At 33.6% G+C, this 26,988-nt stretch overlaps 1 protein-coding gene across 2 annotated transcripts in view; it reads left to right on the top strand.

The window, feature by feature from the left end:
- LOC148301663 (uncharacterized) overlaps positions 1-26,988 on the top strand; it is a 51,267-nt gene that overhangs the window by 7,557 nt on the left and 16,722 nt on the right. For both annotated transcript variants that reach the window (XR_015838763.1, XM_088272897.1), the window contains exon 2: positions 23,895-24,010. Coding sequence is in view for 1 of the 2 variants with exons in the window: in XM_088272897.1 (XP_088129023.1) it covers positions 23,895-24,010 (116 nt within the window). In the remaining variant the exon portion in view is untranslated. The remainder of the gene's footprint in view (positions 1-23,894; positions 24,011-26,988) is intronic.

The raw sequence follows: 26,988 nt of genomic DNA, 5'->3' as shown, positions 1-26,988 counted from the left end.
TTAAATGGCTTTTCTAAGAATCGTGTTATATTTTTACATACATCGACCCATACAAAACTTGCTATTTTTATAATATACTACCAGTAACTAATAAAAAAAAAATTAAGATGTACCATATACAGTAAACCCCCCCCCGTATAACGTACACTCGTATTTTCCCAATAACGCTTGCGGCACGTTTCGCTCACTCCTTTCAAGAACGTCATAAATCACAACACTTGATTTTTCAGGAGAACGTTTTGAAAGTTTAAAAATATAATGCAATGTATTAAAAATAAATATCAAGCCAGTTATTGAACTTTTTACTGTGATCGTTTTAGGTAAAACCTGAATGTTTTTTCTCCATTTGAAAAATATTTAGTACATTTAAAAAAAATAATTAAGCAATACCTTTTCTTCAAAATGCAAAAACAACACTTTCTGTCCTGTAGCGGGTAAATATTAAGTTAAAAATATGCCGCTTTTGCTGGGATATAGTACATTTTCTGGGCATTCCGAAAACATGCACAACTGAAAATTGACGATTTTTTATATATGACGTTCTTGAAAGGAGTGAGCTGTTTGTCAGAGCAATTTGAATAGTCTTCAGCGTTTAATCGATTTCTGAATTGTTTAAATTTGTAAAAATACTTTATAAAATACACGTTTATAAAATAGCGAACTAGAACAATTTCCTTATTACCCCAAAAAAACGTTTATACGCCACATTTACCCCGGTTCCCCGACCGCTGACCCAGATCTTCTATTGTATTTCTAATACCATTAAGTTTGTCCGCCTGCGTAGTGTAATGGTCAGCACGCTCGGCTACCGTTCTGGAGGTTCCGGTATTCGATTCCCAAGGGGGGTAAAATAAATATTAGTGATTTTTTCACTGTAATATTTATTCAATATCACCCTGGACTGGTACCTGAAGCGGAAGGCTGATCACCTTTCCTTCATGTATAAACGATCAAGATAACACTGCGTTTATATGACAGTGCCCTATGCACCATTTGGGTGCGGATAAGGGTTTTATTATATTTATTATACATATATGTATATTTACAGGATTATGAGCCCTGGTAGTCAAAGGGTTAGGGCGTAGGGTGAACGCCCTAAATGGACCCCTTACAAAGAGAGTTCAGAATATTATGTGATGCATACATCACTGCAGACGAGCCCGTATAATTAGATTTCTGATTCAACGTCTTGGGTTTCGGAAGTACCTATTAAAGCCATTCGAGTCAGCTTCTTGGAAAATGCTCCAGTGACTAAAATCGGCCTCTCTGACCACGAAATAAAATGTAAAATGTAAAATTCTGAAAATAAATTGTGTTTACATTTTAAGTGTGTCCAAATACTTGTTCACGAGACTCTCAATAGTAATAATCTTATAACTTTATATAAAATCGTGCTTTATTACGTGCGTGTACATATTATAACTTTATATAAAATCGCGCTTTCAATACAAAAAAACCTGTATAAAAAATATTTTAAATATCATACAATACTTAAATTCACTCAAATTAAATTAATTTCTCATAAAATTATATCAAATCATGGTTATCAACTCCTGCCTTCTTTTATATATAACATAACAATTTGTATAGCCTCTCACCAGTCTGATGATGTCGGTAACGACGAAACCAGGTCGCTGGTCAAATAAAAAAGTGGAAAAGCTAAAAATATTGGTTTTAATCTAATAATAAATTACTCTCCTTATCATTCATCATTCACTTATTGTAATACCACTTTAATAATAATAATAATAATAACCATATCCGCTCCCTAGGTGGAGCATATGGAGTCCACAAACTGTCTCCAGGCTTTTCTGTCGGCCGCCAGCTCCCTTGCATCCTCCCAAGTCAGATCCGCGTCCCGAAGCTCTGACGAGATCTGCCGACGAATTGTCAGCAGTGGTCATCCTGAGCGGCGTGAACCTGATGCCTTGTAAAAGAGGCAAGCTTGATGGCGGCTCTCGGGAGGCGTGCGGAGTACATGGCCAAGCCAACTGAATCGCCTTTTCTTGACGACAGTTGTGACCAAGATTTGCTGCGTCCTACGTTTTATCTCTAATACCACTTTAATAAACGCTAATTCGTGACTACCGGTTTTTTTTACCATACTACAAAGTTAACAATGATTTTCTTCTAACCCTTATCCGCACCCAATGGTGCATAGGGCACTGCATCGTAGCGACGCAGTGTTATCTTGATCGTAAATTACATGAAGGCAAGGTGATCAGCCCTGCGCTTCTTGTACACCAGTCCAGGGTGATATTAAATAAATATGAGAGTGAAATTCGGCCATGTTTATTTTGACCCTCCTGGGAATCGAACCCGGGACCTCCAGCACGGTAGCCAAACGCGCTGACCACTGCGCTACGGACGTGGACAATGATTTTAGCCCTAGATAACTCAACTATATTTGTAGATACAGTGCCATTTGTGGATCGCACAATATTGACATATCGCTCACTCCTTTCAAGAACGTCATAAGTCAAAAATCGACCATTTTCAGCTGTGCATGTTTTCGGAATGCCAATTATCTTTTAATCACTTTATGTCATCAAAAAGTCGATAAGATTGTGAAAATAAAGACTTGTAATAAAAATGATTGATTTGATCATTATTGTATTAAATTAGGAGTCGTTTCATAGTAAGATTAACACGTTTTACGATAACTTCTGGAAATTACAAGATAATTATTGGATAAAGCTGATAATAATGTATGTACAACATTTTGAGTGTGTCCAAATACTTGTTCATAAAATCTAGATTATCTCCAATAGAGATTTTTTTTTATATTACATATTTATAAATGTTATATTTAAAAAAATACGCCTTATTGTAAATAATCTAGATTTGTGAACATGTATTTGGACACACTCTTGAAAATACTTGAAAGTGGTCAGGTTAGGAGTCGTAACAATCGGCGGGTATGTATGAGGAGATGCATGAACGTGGAAGAGGCGAAGAATGTTTGCAAGGACAGAGTAATGTGGCACTCTATTCTCTCTGCCTACCCTGCGGGGAAACGGCGTGATGGTTAGTTAGTTAGTTATTTTGACACACTCAAAATGTTCTTAGTAAATTAACTGTTCAAATTAAAAGCTAAAAAAAAAATATTTTTATTTTCTGGCGTTTCTCGAGTATGTGAATATAATCCAGGATTCGGACCTCACATACAAATGAGAGTTTCTGCTTAGTAAAAAGCTTCTCTCATGTCATCATAGATGTCTCTAGTGAAATTCTAATGAATTCAAACACCATGTATCGAATTTGATCAATATGTGTATTTAGAAGTTCCAAGAATTTGAGTAGTGTGGTTGTCAATCATGGGTGGAATTGATGAATGTTACACATGTGTAAAGTTATCACTTAAACCAGCCTATGACGGTCGTAAGCCCCGTAAATGCCCAGACTTCCATATTCTTCATCATCTATGTTGAGATGTAAAAAAAAATTGTATGTGTTTATTATTTAATTCGGCAATCACTTTGTGGTAATATATATCCATTTTTAATTTAAATTTTACTTGGTAAATATCACTTTTTCGGTCTTCAACTGCCTCTATTTATTACCAACTATTCGCCTCATAAAATTATTTTACTGTCCTTTCTTCAGTCGTTCGTTCCACGTGCCCAAACCATTTCAACACACTTTTCGTAATTTTATCGATAATGGTTATAGCAGCAGCCTTGCATTATTTCATTAATTGATTCGGCAGTCAGTTTTTCGTATTTTTAATTAGGTTTCTATTGGTAAATACCACTATTTCTTAAAATCTATTGTGACGCGTGTTTCAATGCATTCCGCATCATTGCCAAACACTGTATGGGCGTTTGTGTACTACATGGAATTACACGGAATTTTACCGTCCGGCACGTCAGTTAGCATATAAAACGAATGACTGGCTTGTGCTTTTGTCCATCTTTCTTCAGATCGGTGCTCTTGAGCGGTGCGTGAACACGTTGCGCGTAATTTCGATCACGCTAAACTGTCGTATGTTTTTAACAATAAAATACAACTTAGTAGACTCAAAAAATCTGTATTTGATTTAACAATTAATTCATAAATCAAAATGGAGTTCTACAAATTAAACGCCAAATCAATAAATAATGAACATGTCGATTCCGTACTATTTTTGTAGGTCTAACTCGGCTGTCCAAACTCAAAACACAGTAAGGGACATTTTTTGTAGTACGTTTTTTTTTTGCATTTTTGGGCTAAGTAGATTCTACTTAGTCCAAAATGCAATAAAAACGTACTTCAAAAAAATGTCCCTTACTCTGTTTTAAATTTGGACAGCCAAACTGCTCGTCATTAAAAGTATGTATCGTATTGTGGTAGAGTGTGTTGGAACCCAGAAACTGGGCTAGAGTCTACCACGAAACCACGAGCCGATTCACGCCATAGGTGTCCACTGGTTTTGCTGGTAGGCTTTCGATTCCTAGCAATGATATCGGCAAACTTTCCAAGAATATTCCACAATTTTTTTTAGTTAGCATATTGCTCACTTCTTTCAACAACGTCATATATAACGTTTTCGGAATGCTTAGAAAGTATACTATATCCCAGCAAAAGCGGCATATTTTTAATTGAATATTTACCCGCTACAGGGCAGAAAGTGTTATTTTTGCATTTTGAAGAAAAGGTATTTTTTTTTTAAATATACTAAATATTTTTTAAATGAAGAAAAAACCTTAAAGGTTTTACCTAAAAAAACATGTTGCACAGTAAAAAGTTCAACAAGTGGCTTGATATTTATTTTTAATTCATTGTTATATTTTAAACTTTAAAAACGATCTCCTGAAAATTCAATTTTTTTTATATATGACGTTGTTGAAAGGAGTAAGCGATATTATATATAATACAAATTTGATGTTTGACAGTTTGGTGTGATCGAATTAACGCGAAACGTGTTCACGCACCAATCAAGAGCACAGATCCGAAGAAAGATGGACAACAGCATAAGCCAATACAAGCCAAACGTTTTATCACGCTAAATGAAGTGCCGGACGGTAAAATTCCGTGTAGTGCACAAACGCCCTTACAGTAAATAAAAAAAATATTTTTAAATTCTTTCAGACACTTTTCATTCTACATACATCATACATATTCAAACCTTTATACATAAAACAACTTTACGACTCTGTTTTTTTTTTAAATGGCAGTCTTATTTAATTTAATGTTATTTGATAAAGTATTATGTATAATAAAATATATCTTATCACTTCTCGTGTGATGCTGATGTCTTAGAACCGGGTAGCTACAATCATAAATTATATTTTCGTATCTACGTAAGTGATATTACGATGTTAATATAGTGAAACATCTATATAACGGACCTCTGTTTCACGAACTTCGGAAATACTACTACAACTACTGCTACTACCATCACGTGGTTTCCACGCAGGGGTAGGCAGAGAGAGGCAGAGAGGACCCCACACTCTTCTGTCCTGATATACACTCCTCGCCTCCTTCACAACGATACATCTAGTCAACATGCCCTCCGATTATGATACCGCCAGATTTTAGGTTCCGGTTGATCTGATTGTGCCAAGTCTTTTTCGGCCATCCTGTTCTTTTCTCTCGCTCACACATCGCTCACTCCTTTCAAGAACGTCATAAATCAAAAATCGTCAATTTTCAGTTATTCGTGTTTTCGGAATGCCCAAAAAATGTACTAAATCCCAGCAAAAGAGGCATAATTTTAACTTACTATGTACCCACTACAGAGCAGAAATTGTTGTTTTTGCATTTTGAAGAAAAGGTATTGCTTAATATTTTTTTTAAATATAATAAATATTTTTCAAATGGAGAAAAAACCTTCAGGTTTTACCTAAAAAGATCTGTTGCACAGTAAAAAGTTCAATAAGTGGTTTGATATTTATTTTTAATACATTGTATTATATTTTTAAACTTTAAAAACATTCTCCTGAAAAATCAAGTGTATTTTTTATTTTATTAGTCATTCTTCTCTCGTAATCTATTCGCTCCACATGTTCACACCCCCTTAAAGAACTCTTCCCAATTTTGTAAATTATCCCTTGTTCAGCCTTACATTACATTCTTATATCTTCATTATGAATTCTGTCACACAATGATTTTCCTAACATTCGTTTCAACGCGTTTCAACTTCGAAGATAAGGACAAAAACTCTGATCCAGCGTAAAAAATCGTCCTGCTAATATTAAGCCTAAGAAAAACCTTAGAAAAAAAATCAGTCAAACCGCGTGACTGAGAACGCCACACGGTGGTGATAACGGGGACATTTTGATCAATGTATTATCTAAATACAGTTAATGTATTATTTTTTTAATTTTTATGTATTAATTTTAAATCAAACACAGATTTTTTGAGTCTACTAAGTTGTATTTTATTAAAAAAAAACACATAAAAATTCATGTTGTGACAATTGTTCGCCTAGTTATGGCATTTTCAAATATAGTTGAAAATATATTTGAAAATGCCATAACTAGGCGAAACAATTGTCACAACATGAATTTTTATGTGTTTTTTAATAAAACACAACTTAGTAGACTCAAAAAATCTGTGTTTGATTTAAAAATGAATACATAAATTAAAATGGATTTCTAAAAATTAAACGTCAAATCAATATCTAAATACACAGTTCATATTTTTAGATTTTTTTAATTTTTGTTATTTTTAAAAATATTCTTTCGAACACCCCCTCCCCCCAATCGTTCCTTATATCGAGGTTGTACTGTATTGTATTTGTAACGCTGTTGCTAAGAAAAATGTTAAATTATATTAATTAATATTTATTACGTTAGTCATACGCCTACGTATATGAAAATTCAATACTTTATCAGTTTATAAAATTTGATACGACTCGACGACCAATTATGATTATTGGTAGGTCAATTCATTGACAGATTCTCAATGATGTATTGACATCTCAAAATAGACGAAGAAGAATATAAATGTCAGGGCATTCATAGGGCTTACGACCGTCATACAAATGTTATAATTTTTTGCAAATGGCGTCGTACGTCAATCATATTTGACATTTCGATCACTCCTTTCAAGAACGTCATAAATCAAAAAACTTGATTTTTCAGGAGAACGTTTTTAAAGTATAAAAATATAATACAATGTATTAAAAAATAAATGTCAAGCCACTTATTGAACATTTTACTGTGCAACAGATCTTTTTAGGTAAAACCTGATAGTTTTTCTCCATTTGAAAAATATTTAATTTATTTAAAAAAAAATAAACAATACCTTTTCTTTAAAATGCAAAAACAACAATTTCTGCCCTGTAGCGGGTGAATATTAAGTTATTAATATGACGTTCTTGAAAGGAGTGAGCGATTTGTGAACTCGACAGCTGTAGTATACGAACAGATTCAGGGTGGCCCAAAATAAATCATGCAATTTGATTTTTTAATAACATTTTACGAAATAAAAATAAATAATTTTTTAAACAATATTTTGAGTGTGTCCAAATACTTGTTCACAAATCTGGATTATCTCCAACTATATGAGTTATTTTTTCATATATTTTTTGACATCTCATCCAAGATGAAGAAGAATATGGAAGTCTGGGCTTTACGGGGCTGACGACCGTCATAGGCTGGTTTAAGTTATCACTTTACACACGTGCAACATTCACCAATTCTACCCATTATTGACAACCACACTACTCAAATTCCTTTATTATTAATTGCTTCATATATATAGAACTTCCAAGAATTTGTCATTAGAACCCTAACTGTCCATCAAAACTCCTCCAGGAGGTGCATTTATCGTTAAAAAGTTTATATATAAAGATATATACTGCGGCTGTCTAGTTCAGAAGGCGCTCACTCCTTTCAAGAACGCCATAAATCAAAACACTTGATTTTTCAGGAGAACATTTTTAAAGTTTAAAAATATAACACAATGTATTAAAAAATAAATGTCAAGCCACTTATTGAACTTTTTACTGTGCAACAGATCTTTTTAGGTAAACCCTGAAGGTTTTTTCTCCATTTGAAAAATATTTAGTATATTTAAAAAAATAAATAATACCTTTTCTTCAAAATGCAAAAACAACGCTTTCTGCCCTGTAGCGGGTAAATATTAATTTTTAATTAATGTTTTACTTAGTAAATACCACTATTACAAATATATACAAATAATGGTATTTACTAAGTAAATCATTAATTAAAAATGGATAGATTTTACCACAAAGTGACTGCCGAATCAATTAATGAAAAGGTAAATATTAAGTTCAAAATATGCCGCTTTTGCTGGGATGTAGTACATTTTCTGGGCATTCCGAAAACACGCACAACTGAAAATTGACTATTTTTGATTTATGACGTTCTTGAAAGGAGTGAGCGAAGTGTCAAATATGATTGACGTACGACGCCATTCGCAAAAATTGTAACAATTTTGCGCCACCCTGTACACTTGCTCGCAACTCGCTAACCTTCTGGCGAACTCGGTTTTACATAACGTTACATTTGACTTTGACTATAACCTGGTGAAAAAACGTCCTCAGCTGGTTATTGAACTGACTTGTCACGTTGTAGGATTTATTATTTGTAATTAATCGTTATAATGGATCATTTGTCAAAGAGATTAATGAATGTTTAAACAATTTGCTTTGCATAAAATGACCTACATGCGTTTTGCGCTTGTAACTGATACTCGTGGCTATTTACTCATTTGGCGACGATTTTTCTTGCCCTACAGTACATCTACGTTTGGCAGGAAATTCTTTTAATTTAGCAGTATGTGCTCAGTAGGCATTTACATTTGTCAGGTAATCCTTTTAATTTAGCTAAATTTGCTGAGTAGAATCTTCATTCGCTTTGGAATTCTTTTAATTTAGCAGAATGTGCTGAGTAGGATCTTCATTCGCTATGAAATTATTTTAATTTAGCAGAATGTGCTGAGCAGACATTTACATTTGTTAGGAAATTCTTTTAATTTAGTAGAATGTGCCGAGCAGGTCCTACATTCGGTTGGGAATTCTTTTAATTTATTCAAGTGTGCTGAGTAGGGATTTACATTTGGTGGAATATCCCTTCAATTTAGCAGAATGTGTCGAGTAGGATCTACATTCGTTATGGAATCCTTTCAATTTAGCAGAGTGTGCTGAGTAGGCATTCACATTTGGTGGAATATCCCTTCAATTTAGCAGAATGTGTCGAGTAGGATCTACATTCGTTATGGAATCCTTTCAATTTAGCAGTGTGCTGAGTAGGCATTCACATTTGGTGGAATATCCCTTCAATTTAGCAGAATGTGTCGAGTAGGATCTACATTCGTTATGGAATCCTTTCAATTTAGCAGAGTGTGCTGAGTAGGCATTCACATTTGGTGGAATATCCCTTCAATTTAGCAGAATGTGTCGAGTAGGATCTTCATTCGTTATGGAATCCTTTCAATTTAGCAGAGTGTGCTGAGTAGGCATTCACATTTGGTGGAATATCCCTTCAATTTAGCAGAATGTGTCGAGTAGGATCTACATTCGTTATGGAATCCTTTCAATTTAGCAGTGTGCTGAGTAGGCATTCACATTTGGTGGAATATCCCTTCAATTTAGCAGAATGTGTCGAGTAGGATCTACATTCGTTATGGAATCCTTTCAATTTAGCAGAGTGTGCTGAGTAGGCATTCACATTTGGTGGAATATCCCTTCAATTTAGCAGAATGTGTCGAGTAGGATCTTCATTCGTTATGGAATCCTTTCAATTTAGCAGAGTGTGCTGAGTAGGCATTCACATTTGGTGGAATATCCCTTCAATTTAGCAGAATGTGTCGAGTAGGATCTACATTCGTTATGGAATCCTTTCAATTTAGCAGAGTGTGCTGAGTAGGCATTCACATTTGGTGGAATATCCCTTCAATTTAGCAGAATGTGTCGAGTAGGATCTACATTCGTTATGGAATCCTTTCAATTTAGCAGAGTGTGCTGAGTAGGCATTCACATTTGGTGGAATATCCCTTCAATTTAGCAGAATGTGTCGAGTAGGATCTACCTTCGGTAGGGAATTATTTTAATTTAGCTAAATGTGCTCAGTAGGTATTTTAATTTTCTATGAAAAGAATCCAGCAACAATATACAGTACTACTTTTAAAAATATGTTTACATATGCCGTATTACATATCGCTCACTCCTTTCAAGAACGTCATAAATCAAAAAACTTGATTTTCCAGGAGATCGTTTTTAAAGTTTGAAAATAAAATGAAATGTATTAAAAATGAATATCAAGCCACTTATTGATCTTTTTACTGTGCAACAGATCTTTTATGGTAAAACCTGAAGGTTTTTTCTCCATTTGAAAAATATTTAGTTTATTTAAAAAAATAATAAAACAATACCTTTTCTTCAAAATGCAAAAACAACATTTTCTGCCCTGTAGCGGGTAAATATTGAGTTAAAAATATGCCTCTTTTGCTGGGATATAGTACATTTTCTGGGGATTCCGAAAACATGCACAAATGAAAATTGACGATTTTTGATTTATGACGTTCTTGAAAGGAGTGAGCGATATATTAACATATACTCGTAAAAAAATACTTTTATGTTAGTTTTTTTTTGTTTTTTATGTCTCGGTTCGAATCCACTCTACCACAATTTGATACCTATTTCTAAAGATTTTTTTTTGTAATTTATAACAATATTTCTACGATTGGAGATTGCTGACTCTTTTTTTTAAATTCCTTACTACTTATATACATATATTTCATTTAACCGAAGTTTTGTGATTCATTTATGTTTCATGAAAATTGTGAATCACTGAATTGTGACAAAATGTTATCTGTATTAGCATATATGTTAAAAGCGGGTCACAATAAAAATGGTCTTATCCGCTTTTGTAAATACACCCACCAAGGACCTTTTGTTCGGTCATATTGCTCCTTACAATGACGTTGTGTAATATCAAATTATATTATAATTTAAATTTCACAATAAATAATAATAATAATAAAACCCTTATCCGCACCCCAATGGTGCATAGGGCACTGCATCATATAAAAAGTGTGTGATCGTTAACACACGAAGGAAAGGTGATCAGCCCTCCGCTTCAGGTACCAGTCCAGGTTAATATGGAATAAATATTACAGTGAAAAAATCGCTTATATTTATTTGATCCCCCCTGGGAATCGAACCCGGGACCTCCAGAATGGTAGCCGAGCGCGCTGACCATTACACTACGGAGGCGGACAATAAAACACTTGTATAATATCACTTTTTGAGTGTATTTATGTAAACACGACTAGTTTCGAGAACTAGAGATGTCCTCAACAGGTGAACAGTTGGTATTTTTACCTGTTGGTGAGAGAATATATCGTAGTCGCACAGGAGAAAGTGACCAACTAACAAAACGTAAAATGTTCAGGAGGGCCATTTAAGTCACTTTTGCTGGGCAAGAAAATAATCATCAATGCAGTTATTTTTGACATCTCATCGAAGACGAAGAAGAATATGGAAGTCTGGGCATTTACGGGTACATACACAAGGTGGCTTGGTGGGTCTCTGCAAAAATATATTTCTAATATGTTTAAAATTATTATTTAAATAAACTTATACTATTTATGTATTTGTCCGCCTCCGTAGTGTAATGGTCAGCACGCTCGCCTACCGTTCTGGAGGTTCCGGGTTCGATTCCCAGGGGGGTTAAAATAAATATAAGTGATTTTTACACTGTAATATTTATTTAATATTACCCTGGACTGGTACCTGAAGCGGAGGGCTGATCACCTTTCCTTCATGTGTAAACGATCAAGATAACACTGCGTTTATATGAAGTAGTGCCCTATGCACCATTTGGTGCGGATAAGAGTTTTTATATTTATATTTTATATGTAAATAATAATGAAAAAAAGATTATCGTATTCTTGGGAGCATTGAACCGAAATGTACAGAATGCGTTATCTATTAAGATCGCAGAAGAAAGTAAGAGGTAACGTTCGTACGTGAATAGTACGAGTGACCTAGCCACACAAGGTGACCAGACAAGGCTGTATCTGCATACCCTGCCGGGTTTATATCGTCTGATGTGGGTTGCCTGACCTCACTGCCGCTAAACAATCAAACCATTATGATAACTAGTTTGGCATTTAATAATAATATTTTTTTATAATATATATTACTGGCGCCATTTCCGTAAAATACCTCATGGCGCCTATGATATGCTAACTAACTAACAAACTAACCATCACGCCGCTTCCCCGCAGGGGTAGGCAGAGAGAATAGAGCGCCACACCACTCTGTCCTTGCAAACATTCTTCGCCTCCTCCACGTTCATGCATCTCCTCATACATACCCGCCGATTGTTACGACTCCTAACCTGACCACTTTCAAGTATTTGGCATACCTGATCGTGCCATGTTTTTCTCGGTCTTCCTCTGCTTCTTTTCCCGCTAACATTCGCCTCATAAATTTGTTTTACCGTTCTTTCCTCACTCATTCGTTCTACATGTCCAAACCATCTCAACACACCTTTCTTAATTTTATCGATAATGCTTGTCTCAGCTTTGCATTCCTTCCTTAGATGATATGCTCTGATATTTATAAAAATGTTTTTTAATAAAAAAACAATAAAAGTTGTTATTGTTATATTATTTATTGATTCGGCATTAACTTTGTGGAATGACATTATTATTTTATTAAAATTAAACACTCGAATATACCACTTAATCTAGTTTTTATGTATTTAAAAATACATTTAAAAAAATACATTTAGTAATACATAAAAAATTTAAATTCAGATAAAACAATAATTAATAATATACTGTTTCAAAAAACGTCACCATTATTATCAATTTTACAACATTTTGAGTGTGTCCAAATACTTGTTCACAAAATCTGGATTATCTCCAATTACAGGAGTTATTTTCATATTATTTTTTGACATCTCATCAAAGATGAAGAAAAAGAAAAAAAAAGCTTCTTTACATCTCACCAATAGATGTCTCTAGTGAAGTTCTAGTGATTCATGAACAAGGTTTCTAAAATGGTTCATATATATAGAACTTCCAAGAATTTGAGTAGTGTGGTTGTCAATAATGGGTAGAATTGGTGAATGTTACACGTGTGTAAAGTGATCACTTAAACCAGCCTATGACGTATGTCGTAAGCCCCGTAAATGCCCAGACTTCCATATTCTTCTTCATCTTTGATGAGATGTCAAAAAATAATATTATTATCAATGTTTCCTTTTACAAATACAATATTGTTCCTTAACCCCCTACCTATATTTATTAACCTATATATACCCCTAAATATATTTTTATTCGTTAGTTTTAATTTGTATCAGAAGATGAAAACAACTGTCGTTTTCGAAACTAGTCGTAAATAAAATAAAACTCGATTAAGTGGATTATTCAAGTGTTTAATTTTAATAAAATATTGTTATTGTTATGTCACTTCTCTATGGGCGCTTGTGCACTTGTATGTATGTGTTCATTATTTAATTCGGCAATCACTGTGTGATATCTATCGATTTTAATTTTACTTGGTAAATATCACTTTTTCGGTCTTCAACTGCCTCTATTTATTACCAACTATTCGCCTCATAAAATCATTTTGCTGTCCTTTCCTCAGTCGTTCGTTCCACGTGCCCAAACCATTTCAACACACTTTTCGTAATTTTATCGATAATTCAATTCAATTCAATTCAATTCAATTTATTTAATAAAAAAATAATATATACATTACAAACAATATTCAAGGCGTATATATTATAATAAAAGTAAGTAATAAGACTCAAAGGTGTAGAAGAATCCCGCTTCGGAAAACTCCTTCGGACACATGGAACAGATCAATATCCAATGTGATATTGTTCAACATAGCGGTAGCTCTTCCTACTGGCATAACCATCGGCAGGTTGGTCCTGTGTATAGGAATGTGAAACAATCTATGGAACATACAGACCAATAACTATCGGGAACATACAGACCAATAATGGTTATAGCAGCCTTGCATGATTTCATTAATTGATTCGGCAGTCAGTTTTTCGTATTTTTAATTAGGTTTCTATTGGTAAATACCACTATTTCTTAAAATCTATTGTGACGCGTGTTTCAATGCATTCCGCATCATTTCCAAACACTGTATGGGCGTTTGTGCACTGCATGGAATTACATGCAATTTTACTGTCTGGTAGTCCGGTTAGCATGATAAAACGGACCAGGCGATCGTTATGGATCTTCCTCGAAAGACATCTAGAGGAAGACCAAAAAATCACGGATGCTGCAGAAATATAACATGATTCGAAGGCATGACCTAGGTTACATTGTATATGACAGGACCTACAGCCTGAGGACGAGGAAAGCTGACCCCAGCAGTCTACAAAGACGATAAGTTGGGATGGAGCCAGGAAGAAGGCTGCGACATATCGCTCACTCCTTTCAAGAACGTCATAAATCTAAAAACTTTTTCAGGAGAACGTTTTGAAAGCTTAAAATATAATACAATGTATTAAAAATAAATATGAAGCCACTTATTGAACTTTTTACTGTGCAACAGATCTTTTTTAGTAAAACCTGAATGTTTTTTCTCCATTTGAAAAATGTAGTATACTCAATAAAATAATTAAACAATATCTTTTCTTCAAAATGCAAAAACAACACCGTTTGCACTGTAGCGGGTAAATATTAAGTTAAAAATATGCCGCTTTTGCTGGGATATAGTACATTTTCTGGGCATTCCGAAAACACGCACAACTGAAAATTGACGATTTTTTTTTTATGACGTTCTTGAAAAGAGTGAGCGATATACGACAAAATGTCACGTTTTCCTTTATATGATGCAAAATGTCACATGCACCGATCAAAGGCCGCAGATGTATTCCCAGAGTTTTACATAATCTCTATAATTATCTCGTAAAACCATGCATTTTGTATTGAAACGTGATTCTCGATAAAGGTCATCAAAATACGGAAATCACGTTTCAAAAGTTTGATAAACAATACCTGTGTAAACAGGAAATATGTATGCATAAAGACGTAAAAAATGTGAAATTCTTTCTTAGAAGAAAAATATTTAATATTAAATTAAAAATTAAATAAAATACAGAAGAACATCAAGGAGTTTTCGATGTACCTGGATGGGAATGCTTCGCAATAGATTTTTGACACGTTGTTGGTTTATTGGCTAGTAAATTAATGAGAAATATCACAAGAGTATTGATAACACTCTTATTGAAATCTGTAGGGAACTAAGGGAGATATTAAGGTTTAAACTTTAGATATTTGAATAAAACAAAAAACGTGCGTTCACATACGTCATCAAATTTCCGTCATCGAACGTTTTATGACGTCATATGGTTTATTTTCTATGGTTTATGGAGGTGTAATAGTAGTAGTGTGGATTGTTTGTTTACCACTACACAACCATTTGTGTTATAGAAATATGAGGGAGGGTGGACCATAGACATCAACAAATACAGCCGCCAATAATTTATCAATGTTACCAATATAAAAAATAAGTCCATCGTTTCTGTGACGTCATTCAATACCAACTTACGAAAACAACGTATTTACGAAGGCGAATTTTCCAAAAGAAAATGATTATTGAAAATATTGATTATATCGGGTGTTATGAACACTAAACGAGTCTAATACAATCCTTTATAGGTTGAGTATGTTAACTCACTAACTAACTAACCATCACGCCGCTTCCCCGCAGGGGTAGGCAGAGAGAATAGAACGCCACACCACTCTGTCTTTGCAAACATTCTTCGCCTCTTCCACGTTCTTGCATCTCCTCATACATACCCGCCGATTGGTTGAGTATGTTAAATTAGTTATTCCTCCCGGCTGACAATGATCCATTGTAGTATTGGTGAGAATTACACAAGAGGATGCAAGCCGAGACTCGCTAGGTAGAAATAGAGCTGCCGAGTTGCATAAGGGCCGACCAAGCCGGCTAAATTAGATTGGGGACAACCTGACCTATGCGCGTGTTCTCGAATCACGTTTAACGACCGATTTTTACCGTAACGAATTGCTTTTAAACTCTAAGCTGCTCGATTTCGAGTGTCAAACTTTCCGTCCCGTGCTGGATTATTTTACATTACAATATTTTTGACAAAAAAAAACATATTTTTGCCAAATTTTGTAGTGAAACTTTCGGATATCCATCATAAATGTTCACAGTACACAATGCACTTTACTTATTATGTTTTTATGGTGTATTTACACAAAAATATTAACATTTACTCGCGGCCTAAAGTATGGCGGTTGTATAGAAGACGCGGCTGTCGTATCTGCGTAGCACGAACCGACCGGAAGTATTCACGATAAAGTTGACACTAAATTAAAATAATTTTGATATTTTATGACAATAAATCACAGAGAACTAATTTATCCATGCCTCGAACCAAATTTAAGTGCAAAAAATTATCCATAGGTGTTGATATAAGTACGTAAAGTTGAAAAACGACTATGCATGCGATCCGCAGTCAACGGTACTTCTATAAAAAACGACAATAGATGCGATCCGCAGCTTACGGGTTAAGCGCGTCGACGGATGATATGAGTTATTTTGTTTAACCCCTTCTTCTTGTTCTTCTTAGTGTAGGCCTTGTGGCCTGTTTTTAAGAGGGATTAGCCTCCTGTGACGTTAATTCCCAGCTGTCAATCCACCTCTTTGGTGGTCTGCCTTGGGGATGGCCATGCAGTGCAATGCGGGGGAGTCTGGATGGTTCTATTCTCCTCACATGCGAATACCATATCTTCTTCGTTGCCTTCCCCCCTAACGACATCTTTAAACTCTCATATTTATCTTATCCTGGTGGTACTTATTATATTTTGTAGATTCTTGCCAGGTGTACTCCGGAGAGTCATCATTTCTAATGCTCTTAGCGCGTTTTTTGCTACTGTATTGTCCACTCTGCGTTCGATCCCATATCGCTCACTCCTTTCAAGAACGTCATAAATCAAAAAACTTGATTTTTCAGGAGAACGTTTTTAAAGTTTAAAAATGTAATACAATGTATTAAAAATAAACATCAAGCCATTTATTGAACTTTTTACTATGCAACAGATCTTTTTAGGTAAAACCTGAAGGTTTTTTCTCCATTTGAAAAATATTTAGTAAGTATATTTAAAAAAAAAAAAAAAAAAACCTTTTCTTCAAAATGCAAAAACAACAGTTTCTGCCCTGTAGCAGGTAAATATTAATTTGAAAATATGCCGTCTTTGCTGGGATATAGTACATTTTCTGGGCATTCCGAAAACGTGCACAACTGAAAATTGTCGAATTTTGATTTATGACGTTCTTGAAAGGAGTGAGCGATATATCGTAGTCGTACAGGAGAAAGTGACCAACTAACAGAAAGTAATATATCCGGGAAGGCCATTTAAGTCACTTTTGCTTGGCAAGAAATAAACATCACTGCAGTTAGTCATTTTTAACAAGTTAATATATTATACTTCCAAGTTGAAAATCGTTTTGGGATTTTTTCAGGGCAATATAAAGCTAGTAAGATATCAAATATTTAATGATCACGTTTTCGTATAAAAATACACTTTCTCCTGTATGACTACGATATCATGATGGGTTTTATATGTTTTATTTCGCTGCTAATCTTTGTGCCAGGGTTTTTCCATATAGAATTTTTCAGGCATCCTGAGATGACTGCAGCCTTGTTTGCTTTAATTTTGGTGTCTTATTAAATATATATACGGTAAATACGAACATAAAATAAATAGTATGTGTAAGCTAGGAAAATAATGAGTGGGGGGAAACAAGATAAAAAAAATTAGATGGGAGTTGCATTTATTAATTACCTTGTTTATAATGTACAAGGTTTATAGATCAATAAGTGAGTTTTTTTTCTTCTAGCTAAGAACATGTTTTATTTCAATCTGTGTTGGAAACATGAGGGATAATCTAATGTGGGCCAATCAGGAAGTTGTCAGCATTTGCTCATTGCTGGGAGGAAACCACGTTGCACTCCTCAGGAGAAGCCGGACTGCTGACTGTCGTCAACAGGCCTTCCGTTCCACTAGAAGAGGGTTCGGCATTTTGTGTCCTAGCTTGGTTTATGGCACCAATGTCCTTCACTAGTTTTGTCGTGATACACTTGTTCATGACAGAAGGACCTACAACCCGAGGACGAGGAGAGCTGACATTAACAGTCTACAAAGACGATAAGTTGAAATGGAGTCAGGAAGAAGAATATTGAATTAAATAATCAGCCTCAGCATGACACTGTTCTTCCGTTCCACTAGAAAATGGTCCGGCATTTTGTATCCTAGCTTCAGCAATACTGCGATCTTTGTGCCTCTCCACGTTTCGAAATTTACAGAAACAAGGATGTTTAAGTGAAAGGAGTGGGAATGAGAGGTCGGACGAAGCGTTCGTCTCCCTCGCACGTTACGGGATTGACGTCCCACTTATATTTATTAGTATTTTAAGAAATTGGGTCACGGATACAGGTCGGCAGGTGTCGCGCGGTCGGCGGAGAGATGTGTGTGTGTGGCGCATGTAGGGAAGTGGTATTCTAGATGCACATGCACTGGTTGCTTCCCAAAATACTGGATGTAGTAAAAATGTACATTAAGACTAGTTAAGGGGAGGGGGTGTCCGTTAAAGCCGAGAGTACGTTATATAAAAATAGGGAGCGAGAGTTTTTGCTTAGAATTTTCACTCATGTATTACATGAAATAAACCGTAAAGAGTAAATCCACTCACGAGGTTTTGCTCGTATATTATAACAATTTATTATTATAACAATTTCAACAACAACAACAACAACAACAACAACAACAACAACAATTTTTCAATTTATTCAACAAAAAAATAATATATACATAAACAATATTCAAGACGTATATATTAAAAGTAGGCAAGAAGACTTAAAGGTGTAGAAGAATCCCGCTTCGGAAAACTCCTTCGGACACATGGAACAGATCAATATCCAATGTGATATTGTTCAACATAGCGGTAGCTCTTCCTACAGGATATATATACTTATATTTTTTTTCTTACGAAAACAACGTTACTACGAATTTTTATGAATAATTATAATACTATGAGTAAATTAAACTCTTTTCTTGCACCGTCTTATATATATATATATATATATATATATATATATATATATATATATATATATATATATATATATATATATATATATATATATATATATATATATAATATTTAAATACTTTTCTAATTAAAATGTAACTTTATTTTAAAATCACTATGAATATTTTAATATAACTTAATTATAATGTCTACCGGTTTCGAAGCTAACCGCTTCTTTATCAAGACTGAATTAAACTAAAAGTCTAGTATTCCTCAGTGTTGATAAAGAAGCGGTTAGCTTCGAAACCGGAAGACATTATAATTAAATATTTGCAGTGATTTTAAAACAAAGTCACATTTTGATTATAACATGGAAAATCACAAAGTTAGCGCTTCGAATATATAAATTATAAATACTTTTCGTTACAATGTCACGTTTTAAAAGCGCTTATGAATACAGCATGTCTCATCACAATGGAAAAGCAAACCTTGAATACATGTGACGCAGGGTTACTTTGCGAAATGAAAAGATAATTATCAACTCGCTTTTTATATATTTATTTTTTCTACCATATCCGGACTCAACAAAGGAATTTTCCATAAACGATGTTAGAACAATTAATCATTCTGTTATCTCTTTAAACGTTTTGCGTACATGGAATTATGTAAACTTAACACAAATGGAAATGAAGATAATAAAAATATGGAGACATTCAAAAAATAAATTATAAAAATAAATTGTATTACCAACGAACGTTACTTACAAGTGTAAGTCAATAATTTATCAATGTTACCAATATTAAAAATAAGTCCATCGTTTCTGTGACGTCGTTCATTACCAACTTACGAAAACAACGTATTTAGGCGAATATATATATATATATATATATATATATATATATATATATATATATATATATATATATATATATATATATATAACGTGGTAATATTTTCCTTTTGAAAATTAAGTGTAAATAATATGTAAAGTGGGTGTATAATAATAAAATAAACAATGTGTTGCTTTGTAATTAAAGTTTATTCTTAATTTATCTTTATAATAATTTTTATATCTATCTATCTATCTATCTATCTGATTCTGACAGTTAATAATATTATCGGAAGTCTTTTGTTTTATTCTGAGCGACGCATGCGGCATCTGGTGGTAGAACTGTTTTATGTAGGTACTTTTTGTGAGTACTTAATAAAATGTATAGGTAGGTACCTAGTTATTTTATTACATATATATATATATATATATATATATATATATATATATATATATATATATATATATATATATATATATATATATATATATATATATATATATATATATATATATATATTATGTAAATTAAGTGTAAATAATAGTTTATATTAGTTGTAATATAAGCTAACTTAAGAAATAAAAAAAAATTAAATTTTCCTAACCATTCTCTCGTTATCCATTCGCTTCACATGTCCACATTAGGTAGACGATTTCGTATATCTGGGTAGTGTGTTTTACGTATGTTTTCTAGGGATTGAAAGATTTTTTCGGACATCGCGAATATTGGAGGGCTACAGCTACAGCCAACCGCTACAGTTTTAAGTTTAAATTTTCGACACAAAAATGTCAGCGTGAAGTTGTGAAGCTTGTCATTGCACGACGAATTATGAAGGTTAATTTTAATAACAATATTTACCTCCTGTTGCAAGCTGATTAAAATATTAGTATACAAACACGACACCTTCGAGTAATACTAATTCCGCTATTAAGATAACGAGAAACAAGATGGATGACTGTCGCCATTTGCAAATTCTTTTGTTTTTTCTTCTCCCCCCCTCCTTTTTTTTATACTTCCCCCGACTGAAGACGCGTCGCATACAATGAATTGCCTTTTTATTACAAATATTTGTAGTTAGATAATTCGCTCACTCCTTTCAAGAACGTCATAAATCAAAAAAACATTTCAGTAGAACGATTTTAAAGTTTAAGAATATAATACAATTCATTCAAAATAAATATCAAGCCACTTATTGAACTTTTAACTGTGCAACAGATCTTTTTAAGTCAAACCTGAAGGTTTTTCTCCATTTGAAAAATATTTAGTTTATTTAAAAAAATAATCAAAGAATACCTTTTCTTTAATATGCAAAAACAACACTTTCTGCCCTGTAGCGGGTAAATATTAAGTTAAAAATATGCCGCATTTGCTGGGATATAGTACGTTTTCTGGGATTTGAGAAAACATGCACAACTGAAAATTGACGATTTTTTATTTATGACGTTTTTGAAAGGAGTGAGCGAATTGTTAATGGTTTATGTTTCATATACTCGTATACAACATGACTCTTTATGCACATGCACACATACAGTATCAAACATATTAATTGAAACAAAACTTTTTCTTCGTATTTTCAACGCCCTCTAAAAAAATGTTTTGGCGGTGTTTCTCGTATTATGGACCAGGGCTGCTTCTTTCAGTGACTGAGATGACGAATAGCGAGGAATGTCACCCAATTCTACTGGAAAAGATACTACCAAAGATACAAAAACGAAGGTCAAATGGTAATGGAATATTTCAGCAGGATTTAACCCCCTGCCACAAAGCCAAAAAAAATATTAAAATTTTCACACAAAAACAATGAACTGTGTTGGACTGGTCAAAAATTTTGCCAGACATAAACCTAGTTGAAAATCTATCGGCAATCTGTAAGAATCGGCTCTCCAAAATTGATTGCACTACGGTGGAAAAGCTCATTTTGTCCATAATTCAGGTATGGTTTCGAGACGAAAAAATGGCTTCCACGTGCCAAAACCTTATATAATAGATGCCAAGAAGAGTAAAATCTTTGATTGAGCTCAAATGAGATCATATTAAATATTAATTTGTGATATAACTAATAAACAAAAGATTTTACAAAACTTTTTACGAAAATACAACGAAAAAAGGGTTGTTTTAATTAATCTGTTTATATAATTATCTGGTTTTGAAAAGAAAAGAGTTATATTAACTCCTTAGAGTTCAAAAATAATTATAAAGATATTTTTTCTAAACAAATTCTAAAAAACAAAGAAATATGCATTTTTGAAAAAAAATCGGGCGTAAACAGACATGTCGCTCACTCCTTTCAAGAACGTCATAAATAAAAAAAACTTGATTTTTCGGGAGAACGTTTTTAAAGTTTATAAATATAACACAATGTATTAAAAATAAATATCAAGCCACTTATTAAACTTTTTACCGTGCAACAGATCTTTTTAGGTAAAACCTGAAGGTTTTTTCTCCATTTGTAAAATAAAAGTATATTTAAAAGAATAATTAAACAATACCTTTTCTTCAAAATGCAAAAACAACACTTTCTGCCCTGTAGCTGGTAAATATTAAGTTAAAATATACCGCTTTTGCTGGGATATAGTACATTTTCTGGGCATTCCGAAAATAGGCACAACTGAAAATTCACGATTTTTGATTTATGACGTTCTTGAAAGGAGTGAGCGATGTGACCTCTCCGGTGGTGTCCAGTGGAATGAATTCTTTGTTAGCTTATATCCCCTTGATGCGTAATGGCGTTTGTGCACTACACGGAATTTTACCGTCCGGCACTTCATTTAGTGTGATAAAACGATGATTGGCTTGGATTGGCTTGTGCTTTTGTCCATCTTTCTTCGGATCTGTGCTTTGATGGGTGCGTGAACACGTTGCGCGTAAATTCGATCACGCTAAACTGTCGTAGTCGTTTTCATTTTTCAAAACCGGACTGCCGGACTTCCGGAATTCCGGGTAGTGCACAAACACACATGTGTTCGCATATGCGCATAAAGTTGACGTGTGCGTCTGCATGCGCTTTAAAAAAGTGTATTAGTATGCGCATTAATGTGCGCAGGAATTTATGTTCAAGGAATACTCTTTTTATGTTTTTATTCATTAAAAACTTTATTCCAAGGTTTTATGATCTAACAAGTACGTTATCGAATACGGAAATACATTTTTTTAAATGATAAATTCTATAAGAAAAAAATCCTATAGCAAAAACTAGTTCGTGGATCTCGTAATAATAATAACAAAAAAATATGGTGCGATCAAAACTCGTCCCGTTCTGCGCATGACGTCATAGGCGCCAAAACCGCTATGCTTTTAAACGAATCGTAAATCGTTTCTTTGAAAAAATAATCTGATAATACGTCATCAACGCGAGGGCATCTATAGCCGTCCTTAGTCTCCAAAACGGAAATCCGACGCACGAAAAATACGAAATATTTCATATTATTTTGAGAAATAAAAAGACTTTGCTTTTTGATCCACTCACATTTTTATTAAAAACCAACTAGTTTTAGCAACAACCTTTTACCCTCTTCAGGGTTTATTTTATGAGCCATTTATGAGGACTCACTCCTTTCAAGAACGTCATAAATCAAAAATCTTGATTTTTCAGGAGAACGTTTTTAAAGTTTAAAAATAAAACGCAATGTATTGAAAATAAATATCAAGCCACTTATTGAACTTTTTACTGTGCAACAGATTTTTTTAGGTAAAACCTGAAGGTTTTTTCTCCATTAGAAAAATATTAAGTATATTTAAAAATATAATTAAACAATACCTTTTCTTCAAAATGCAAAAACAACATTTTCTGCTCTGTGGCGGGTAAATATTAAGTTAAAAATATGCCTCTTTTGCTGGGATATAGTACATTTTCCGCGTATTCCGAAAACATGTACAACTGAGAATTGACAATTTTTGATTTACGACGTTATTGAAAGGAGTGAGCGATATATAGAAGTTCCAAGAATTTGAGTAGTGTGGTTGTCAATCATAGGTGGAATTGGTGAATGTTACACTTGTGTATAGTGATGGCTTAAACCAGCCTGGAATACTATTTTGTATTTCGATATTAATTGAACGGTGTTTCTTTCTTCCAGGTACGGAGATATGTCCCATGAAGTCTGTAGTCCACCGAGTCGGCAACCAGCTCAACAAGGCACTGAGCGAGAAGGGACTGGCTCTCTTGGTCAACCACGGCATCAGCGATGAGAAGGTTGGGACCTTTTTATGTATTACCCGCTATCCAGGAAATGCCACAAATGTTAATGCCATAATGATACAAAAGTTTTGTAATGATATTTCTGGGTGGAACTGTATTTTATATAATTTATAGTTTTTATTTTTTTATTTCAAAACATATAACTAACTAACTAACCATCACGCCACCCCACTCTGTCTTTGCAAACATTCTTCGCCTCTTCCACGTTCATGCATCTATGAGGATGCATGTATGAACATACCCGCCGATTGTTACGACTCCTAACCTGACTACTTTCAATTATTTGGCATACCTGATCGTGCCATGTTTTTCTCGGTCTTCCTCTGCTTCTTTTCCCAATAACATTTGCCTCATAAATTTGTTTTACCGTTCTTTCCTCACTCATTCGTTCTACATATTATATACATATATTAAAACATATTACATACATAAATCATATATACATATAATATTCCCGATGAGTAATTTCTATTTCACATTTTGGGACATGGGATTAAGGTTAACAAGACTGGAACACAAATAATTAAGTAACAAAAAAGATTTTTTTTAAATAACCAAAACTTATACTAATAGTTTAGTTGTTTTTATTTATAAAAGTGGAAAAAACTGTATGTTGTTTTTTATAAGCACATGTTTGGTTATGACAGTCAGGTTGTTGCATATGTTTGGTTGCTACAGTCAGGTAAATACTTATGTTTATTTATTACAGCTGAGAAAATACACATCTTTAGTTATTTCAGTTAAGAAAACACACAAGTTTAGTAATTAGAGCCGATGAAATACACATATGCAATTATTACAGTCAGGTAAATACACACATTTGGTTACTACTTTAAAAAAATGCACACGTTTGGTTATTACAGTCAGGTAAGTACACACGTTTAGTTATTACTGTCAGACAACTACACACGTTTGGTTATTACAGTCAGATAAAAACACATGTTTTGTAATTACGGCAGTACATATTGTCATTGAAATACCCATGTTTAGTTATTTTAGGGGTGGGTTGTGGTCCTGTGGTTAGTGTCGCAGACTCTCGAGTCAGAATTTCTCGGTTCGAACCCTAGTGGTACCTATTAATTATGAGCCGCGTAGGCTCACCGAAATAGTATGAAATTTAAGTATTTTTGTAAATAATAAAAATACAAATATTTCTCTTTAAGTAAGAAAAATATATATGTAATTATAGTTAGGGAAATACACATGTGCAGTTATTACATTTAGAGAAATACACATGTGCCGTTAGTCAGGTAAATGCACACAATTGGTTATAACAGTCAAGCAAATATACATGTTTGCCCAATTCTCACAAGAAAATACTATATATTTTTTTTATTACCACATATTTTTATAACTTCTTCAAAGATCTTATCATAACTAAATTACATTGACCTGTTTCCAAGCAAACAGCTTCTTCCTTTAGAGCAGTGCTCCGCAACCTTTTCTCACCTGCGACACACCAAAATTCTTCCTAGAATTCCGCGGCACACCTAAAGCTAAAATTTATAGACCATTGAAAAATTATTTATTGATTTGGCGTTTAATTTGTAGAACTCCATTTTAATTTATGTATTAATTGTTAAATCAAACACAGATTTTTTGAGTCAACTAAATATTTGATTGAAAATGCCATAACTAAGCGAAACAATTATCATAATATTAATTTTTATGTATTTTTTCACGGTAAAATACAACTTAGTAGACTCAAAAAATCTGTGAATGATTTAACAATTAATACATAAAATACGTTGAAAAATTATGTATTTATAATTATATTATAATTTTGAAATAAAAGACAATGTTATGAAAAATAATTTGTCATTGTGTGTTAATGACCAATGACCCAATGACCAATTATATTTGTATTTAATTACATAATGTAAAATAAAAAAAAAAGTCAATTACATTGAATTTGGCTGCGGCACACCTGAATCCTGCTCACGGCACACCATTGTGCCACGGCACACCGGTTGCGGAGCACTGCTCTAGAGAATATTGTACCATCACTTTTAATTCAACCAAAACATGCATTTTAAAACAGTCGGTGTGATTTTAATTTACAAAGAGAGAAAGTAAGTTGACTCGCTTGAATATTTCAACTGCACGTTTTATTACAAAATGTAGTGTTTTATTATTATGGAGCGGAAACAATTATTCATGTCTTATTGCAATTTACAATATCGAGTTTTTGTCAATTACGGTGGAATCCGAAATCCCGGGAAATCCAAAAAAGATTTCGAAGAAAAACATTTGTAGAAAAATATTAAAATAACATACACAGACTGAAGAACATATTTACAACATTTTGAGTGTGTCCAAATACTTGTTCACAAAATCTGGATTATCTCCAATTACAGGAGTTATTTTTATATTATTTTTTGACATCTCATCAAAGATGAAGAAGAATAAATTAAGATGAAGAAGAATAAATAAATCCAGGATTCGGATCTCACATACTAATATAAGAGTTTCTGCTTAATAAAAAGCTTCTTTACATCTCACCAATAGATGTCTCTAGTTAAGTTCTAGTGATTCATGAACAAGGTTTCTAAATTGGTTCATATATATAGAACTTCCAAGAATTTGAGTAGTGTGGTTGTCAATAATGGGTAGAATTGGTGAATGTTACACGTGTGTAAAGTGATCACTTAAACCAGCCTATGACGGTCGTAAGCCCCGTAAATGCCCAGACTTCCATATTCTTCTTCATCTTTGATGAGATGTCAAAAAATAATATGAAGAACATATTTATTCTTCTTTTTCTTCCACTTTATTTAGGACCATGTCCTATCATTCTCCGGTCCGCTCCTGGGAGGTGGAAGACCAGCTATCTCTCCATCGTTTAGGTGGTCTTCCTGGGGGTCTGATCCCGCTTATGCTGCTGTCCGCTGCTATCCTCACCACTCGATCCGAACTCTCTCTTCCCACATGATTTCTCCAGAAACGTCTTCTTTCTCTTCCCCATCGCACGA

The sequence above is a fragment of the Brachycentrus maculatus genome, unplaced genomic scaffold (assembly GCF_059751285.1).
Source record: "Brachycentrus maculatus isolate JH-2025_06_01 unplaced genomic scaffold, ASM5975128v1 h1tg000531l, whole genome shotgun sequence".
Taxonomy (NCBI): Eukaryota; Metazoa; Arthropoda; class Insecta; order Trichoptera; family Brachycentridae; genus Brachycentrus; species Brachycentrus maculatus.
This window is presented reverse-complemented; position numbering and strand designations above follow the sequence as displayed.